This window comes from Euprymna scolopes, unplaced genomic scaffold (assembly GCF_053919585.1).
Source record: "Euprymna scolopes isolate OS-2025 unplaced genomic scaffold, ASM5391958v1 sca275, whole genome shotgun sequence".
In the NCBI taxonomy this organism is placed as follows: Eukaryota; Metazoa; Mollusca; class Cephalopoda; order Sepiida; family Sepiolidae; genus Euprymna; species Euprymna scolopes.
The window spans coordinates 47,501-54,244 of record NW_027633297.1 but is presented as its reverse complement, the minus strand read 5'-3'; the positions used below and the strand labels follow the sequence as shown (position 1 = coordinate 54,244).

Here is a 6,744-nt window from a genome sequence, read left to right as displayed (position 1 = left end):
TGCTGAATTGACTTTCTGCGGCAGTAGTACAGGTCTCTATGTTGAGTTTTTCATTCATCTGTCTATAGTGTTCGTTGTTGAATTCACCCCCATTATCACTCAGAAAACGAACAGGAGATCCGAAATAGGTAATCCACATCATAAAGATGTTTTTGATGATCTCCTCCTTCTTCTTTGTTTTGATCAATGTTGCCGCTGAATACCTGGTAGCGGCATCAATGAGATGTAGTATCCACACCTCATTGTGGATGAACTCTTTCAAATCCATGCAAACTGTGTGATTAAATCTATTGCCAAGAGGCAATCCCACAACCGGTCGCAGTGGAGCTTTTTTAAATCTAAGGCAAATTTGACAGTTTTCACAAACCTCCTCAATCGCCTTTATAAATTCCTTGTCATTGAATTTGCCACTTTTTTTAACCAAGGAAACAAGTTTTTCCTTCGAGGCATGAGCAAACTGTCGATGAAGTTTTTCTGCTTTTTTTTTTTTCTGTGAAAGAACACTGACCAAAATTCTGAACATGTAATACAATGTTCTTAGTACCACTATGATCCAACAACTTATTTGTTAAGGGGAGACAATAGTGCCCTGAAGTTGTGGTCTTTAGTTCAATACATTTATCAAAAATCCAGCACATATCTTTCCGGAAATCTAGCACTATTCCTGCTGTCTTCATTGATTTGTGACTTAATAGAAGAGGCAAGTCGTTTTTCACAATATCTGCTTCGATATAAACTCTTATATCTCCGAGTGTAACCGGAAATTTAGCAACTTTAATTGCTGTGACAGCCACTCCATCACCAAAACAAAAACTCCGGTCTGAGTTCGTATACTTCACTAGTTGCAGGTCACTTTCATTTAAAGTATCTAAATAAACATCAAGCCACACTTCGCCAGCCAGTGTGCGAGTACAAGCAGAATCCAAGACTGCCATTCCAAATGTTTCCTTTACAAGATTTGAGATTTTTTCATTTGTACTGTTCAAATAAATATTTTCTTGAATGAACAACGTAATGTGTATTTGTTCTGTCGCTTCCGTAAACCTGGGCGTATTTCTAGGACACTCTCTAATTAGATGGTTCGGAGACTGACATTTGTAACACAACAACACGTTTCCACTTCGGTCACATGGATTAGATTGTCCTCGACGAAAACGCCTTTTGTTGTTACCCGGTTTAGAATAATTATAGTTGACGATTTCGGGCTCTGATTTCACTGCCGGTACATTTTCATCACGATAAATGTCACCAAATACTTTCTTTATCGATTCCTTCATGTTTTGATACGTCAAAACAGAACACGTTGTCCGCGCTAATTTTTCGTTCTCTTCCGATATGTTAACCGCGTTCAAAACAAAAAAACTTGCACTCCTTCCGGTAGAATAATGTTGAATTTTTTTAATCTTTGGTACAAAAACTCATAACGAACAAGAAAGTCATTTATACTGGTACCTGACGATCTTTTATAAGTGTAAAATTCCTTAAAAGTCATGTAAGCGCGCGTGTGTTCATCCTTTAAATATATGTCATCCAGTTTCTTTATTAAGATCTTCAAGCCATCTCGTCCGCCGATGTCACTTGTTGGCAATTCACGGACACATTCTCTAATATTCGGTGGTAGCGTCAAAAACACTGCTGGCCCTTTTTTTTCCTCAGAAAGATCCGTGAACAACGACCACATTTCAACGTCTTGTTTCCAGTTCTCGTAAACATCCTCCCCCTCCAACAATGGAGGTTGTTTGTTCGAAGTTGCCATATCCGATATCCGATCTGTCTAGTGCTACAGACAAGCTGTACAAAAAAAAAAAAATTTTTTTTTTTTTTTTTTTTCGTTTTGTCGCACACAGAGGGATATCTCTGCTACCATTTGTTGAGACACTTGTAGTCTGTCTAAACTGTACGAACGAACTGACTAAACCAAGATGGCCGACTCCTATTTATATCACCACAAGCAAGGGAGGTAACCATGTAACTGAAGCAAGGGAGGTAACCAATGTCTACATTAACAATAGCTAGTCCTAGCTAGTCATAGCTTGCAGTATCTGTCGGAACAGATACTACACTTTGATCATGTCACCCGGGCCCCGGAGGGCGCGCGGGCAAGCGGCCTGACGGCCTGTGATTAGAGTCGAGTTTCGCTTTTTTTATACCGAAAACCGAATGTAATGCTTGCCGATGCAGGAAATGTGGAATAATTAACGTTTGAAAGTCAATAAAATTAAATAGACAGGCGAGCTCCGTGGTTAAGTGCGAGATATTACAATTTATAGATGATATAAAAAGTTTTAAGAAGTTGCGAAGCGAGCAAGCGGTTCTCTGAAAGAAGCCTTTTGTGGACATCAGGGAAAAGCGTACATAGATACACACATACATTTTCGCTTTTATATATATAGATGATAAATCAAATTACCTTCACAGAATTATAAATGTCTCCGTTTGGTTTTTTGGGCTCAATTTTTAGAGTTTTGTTTGATACTCCAAAAGGATATTCCTGAAAAAGATGAAACTCTTTAATATTTTCTCAAATATCCTGATTATTTTTTCAAAAAAGGAAAGACTTCTAGAATAATAGAGAAGAGGGGATTTAGAGCAGAGAGAGAGTGAGAGAGAGAGAGTGGGAGACAGTAACGGCGAGAGAGAGACAGAAAGAGAAGGAAAGAGAGACAGAGAGAGAGGGAGAGGAAGAGAGACAGAGAGGAAGTAAGAGAGAGAGAGAGACAGTAACGGTGAGAGAGAGACAAGGAAAGAGAGACAGAGAGAGAGGGAGAAAAAGAGAGACAGAGAGGAAGTAAGAGAGAGAGAGAGAGAGAGAGAGAGAGAGAGCAAGAATAAAAAAAGAGAGAGAATGTGAGTAAATGAGGGAGAGAAAAAGAGTTAAGAACGGTTCTTTGAAAAAAGAGAAAGAAAATAATTAAAAAAGAAAGAAAAGTGAAAAATTTCATCTGCAAAAAAAATTAATATTAAACAACAAAAAAAAGATAAACAAAAAATTGAATGTAAAGAAGGCGGACCTTGTTTGCCTTCTTGCATCTAGTCTTTGACAATCGGGTGATTCCATCTTTTAAAAAACTAGATGACAGGTGAATTTATGTGTGTGTGTGTGTGTGTGTGTGTGTATATATATATATATATATATATTAAACATTAAAGGAAGATAGATATAAATACTCGTTCACATACACTTCTTCTCATATTAGTAAAGCTGGAACCCAGAATTAAATGGGATCGAGCAATTGTATCGACAACGGACAATGCTAGACCTAACCTAAAGTGGGTTTCGATGTACTGCATCTCATCAGTGACGTTTTCCGACATAGGCGCGAACCCAGGTCGCCGCACGCATGAAGAGTGCAACACCGACGACCTAACCAAGTGGGCTACAGCGCAATCTATTGGCTATGCCTCGATTTTTAATATTCTTTTTATCTAATTCTACATTCCACGATGTGGCTACACGTCCCTCACAACTAAGATAGGTACTGCTGCATATGCAGGTTAGGTCTAGCATTGTCCGTTGTCGATGCAATTGCTCGATTCCATTTAATTCTGGGTTCCAATTTTACTAATATAAGAAGAAGTGTATGTGAACGATTATATATATATATCTGTCCCATCGACGAAATGTTGCATCCCTCTGCCTTTTCTACAAGTATTTTAGTGGTGAATGCTCTGACGAACTGCAATCACTTGTGCCCCCACGACGTGTGCACCCTCGACAAACCCGACAGGCTGCTAAATCCCACCCACACACTGTAGAGATCCCTAGATGTAAAAGATCTTTTTACTCCAATAGTTTCTTCCCCAGAACCGCTAGACTCTGGAATTCCATCCCAGGTCCCTGCTTCCCCAACAGTACTGACGTGCAGAAGTTCAAGTGTAACGTGAACCGACACCTTGCTGCCCAAATCCCTACATAGTACCCCAGTAGTTGTTGCCCCTGATAGTAGCCCCCTACACCAAAGTGGCAATTTGCCTTGTTTGGGGTGAAAATGTAATAAAAAAAAAATATATATATATATTTACTCGGGTTTTTTATTCAAAAGTAATGGACTAATGAATTCAACGAGGTTGTTAGATAGTGCTCAATAAAAAGAGCTGATAATACTTGTTTATTGTTATATAAACATGGTCACATCCTGCTGCTACAAATAGCCACTTGTTTCAATCAAACAACAGATATCATCAGGCAGCGACTTGACTATTCAAAAGTTCAATGAATAAAGTTTAGTTTATTCATTGAACTTTTGAATAGTCAAGTCGCTGCCTGATGATATCTGTTGTTTGATTGAAACAAGTGGCTATTTGTAGCAGCAGGATGTGGCCATGTTTATATAACAATAAACAAGTAATATATATATATATATATATATATATATATATATGTATATATATATATATATATATATATATATATATATATATATATATATAATTTAAAGGAGATTAGAACAATAGTCTAAAGAGCTGAGTGTATTTTAATGTAATAGTGAAATTACTAGTTTAATTAAAATACAGGAAAGAAAAAGTGCTCGTTGTAATTTAGATATATAATAAGCTCGATAGGTAAATATCCTAGAGCTAATTCAATATTTAGTAATGTGATTGATAATTTAAAATTCAAAAATCAAATTATAATTAAATTAAAAATCCGTTATGTTATAGAAACCTTCACGTTGTTTAATAGTGCTTGAAATTGCGATAAGCGCAGATTCAAGAAGTCTCCGGCGTGGTTTATTGGAAATAAATTTAACTACTTTTGCTTGTTTAAAGTCAAAGGTGTGGTTATGTTGCAATGAATGAGAGAATAATGCACTTAGAGAATTGCTATTTTTTATATCTCTTTTGTGTTCATTGAGCCTTTTTTCCAATTTACGCTGAGTTTCACCAATGTATTTATGATGGCAATTATGGCAAGGAATAGTATATATACCTCTATCGGAAACTGGTTTGTTATAGAGATGTTTCGTGGTTTTTAATATATGTCTTATAGTTAGTGATGTGGTTTGTACGATAGGAATTTTTAGTTTGTTTAGTGTGTTATAGATTATTGTATTATTGGTGTGTGTAGGTAAAGGAAGATGTCTGTTTATGAGAGAAAGGTCTGGTGTGTATGATTTTTTATTATTATTTATTCTGGAAAATATTTGTGTGGCTTTTCTCTTAGCATTCAATACGAAATATGTCGGATATTGCAAGGTTTTCAAAATGTTTGTAAGATATTTATATATATATATATATATATATATATATATATATATATATATATATATATATATACATGCCATGTCTGTGTCAGGTCATGTCATATGCTGCTGGTACCATGTAACCCAGTATTACCTGCCTCATGGTCGGATCACCGGCGACTAAACTGGTTCCCCCACCAAACTTGTTTGGTGAGGAGGGCGGCTAGTCTCCCTGAAGGATTAAAAACAAGACCTTCCAAAGGGCGAATGAACTCTTTTTCTGGGTCAACGGCCAACTAGCACCGTGTATATTTGTGTATGTGTATATGTTTATTGGGGTGGAGAGGGCTCCCGTAAGTCGTGGGGAAGGCAACCTTTCTAGGAGAAGCAAATCTCTGATTTAAAAAAAAAACATAAAGCGGGAGACCAGTACCCGCAGTAAGCTGGTCTGCAGTTTATTTTGTTGCTGGCTATCTTGCTCTTGCTTGTTGCTGGATCTCAACATTTTGAACCGAGAGAGAGACTTAGCTGTTGTACAAAGCTAAGACTCTGTAACATCATCTTTGTATAGATACTCCCTCAGGCATTTGGGCTCATGGATTTTAAATGTCTGAGGGAGTGGCACTCGTCTGACAAGACGTTGCAATCATCATATGTATATATATACCTATATATATATGTATATACAGTAGCGTCCAAAAGTTAAGGGCTAGTAGTTTCAAGACAAGTTTAAGTACTTTTTAAGAAAAACCGTTCATTTAAAATAATTAATATGCATATATACTTATAGATATACTCATCACTCATGTCTCGCCTAAATTTCATAAGCATCCGTTGGATATTTTTAAAGTTATGACCAATAACACAAAAGTTTGTCCAAATTCTCGTGGTCCAAAAGTTAAGGGCTAGGCGGTATAATCTTTAATTATTATAACAGTAAGGTACTGTATAGGTGTCAGACAGGTACTATGAATAATCCTACTTCAAATTTTTACTAAAGAACATTAAAATTATTGTAATTGAGTAAAAGAAATGAGTGTTTGTATCGCACTAGTACAACATGGCAGCAAAACAACGTCGTCCCGTTTCTGTCGAAGAAAAACAGCTAATTATTCATCTTCATAGTAATGGCAAGAAAACTTCTGAGATTGTTGACACCGTAGGAAGGTCTCCTAGTGTAGTAAAGCGTATTGTGGCACATTTCAATCAGTCAGGATCAGTGGCAGCTGCCCCAAAATCTGGTAGACCTCGAATCACAACTGCTCAACAGGATCGTCTTATTGTCAAAATGTCACTTAAAGACAGATTTAACACTGCTGCTAAAATATCTCGAGAACTAAAGCAAAGGTCTATTGTTCAAGCATCTCTGCAAACTGTTACACGCCGGTTGCACGCTTCTGGATTGCAATCTCGAGTGCCAGCAAGGAAGCCTCTTATCTCCAAAAAGAATCAGAAACTCCGCCTCGCTTTTGCCCAAGAACATGTTGTGTGGACAACCAAAAACTGGTCCCGTGTGCACTTTAGTGATGAATCGAAGTTTAACGTTATCGGATCTGATGGC

At 37.1% G+C, this 6,744-nt stretch overlaps 1 protein-coding gene across 3 annotated transcripts in view; it reads right to left on the bottom strand.

Moving 5' to 3' along the window:
- Window positions 1-2,386: 2,386 nt before the first annotated feature.
- The window catches only part of LOC145274182 (uncharacterized), a 49,356-nt gene continuing 44,998 nt past the window's right edge, over window positions 2,387-6,744 (bottom strand). For all 3 annotated transcript variants that reach the window (XM_080127345.1, XM_080127344.1, XM_080127346.1), the window contains exon 5: window positions 2,387-2,491. In XM_080127345.1, coding sequence (XP_079983471.1) covers window positions 2,402-2,491 — 90 coding nt within the window. In that variant the 3' untranslated portion in view covers window positions 2,387-2,401. The remainder of the gene's footprint in view (window positions 2,492-6,744) is intronic.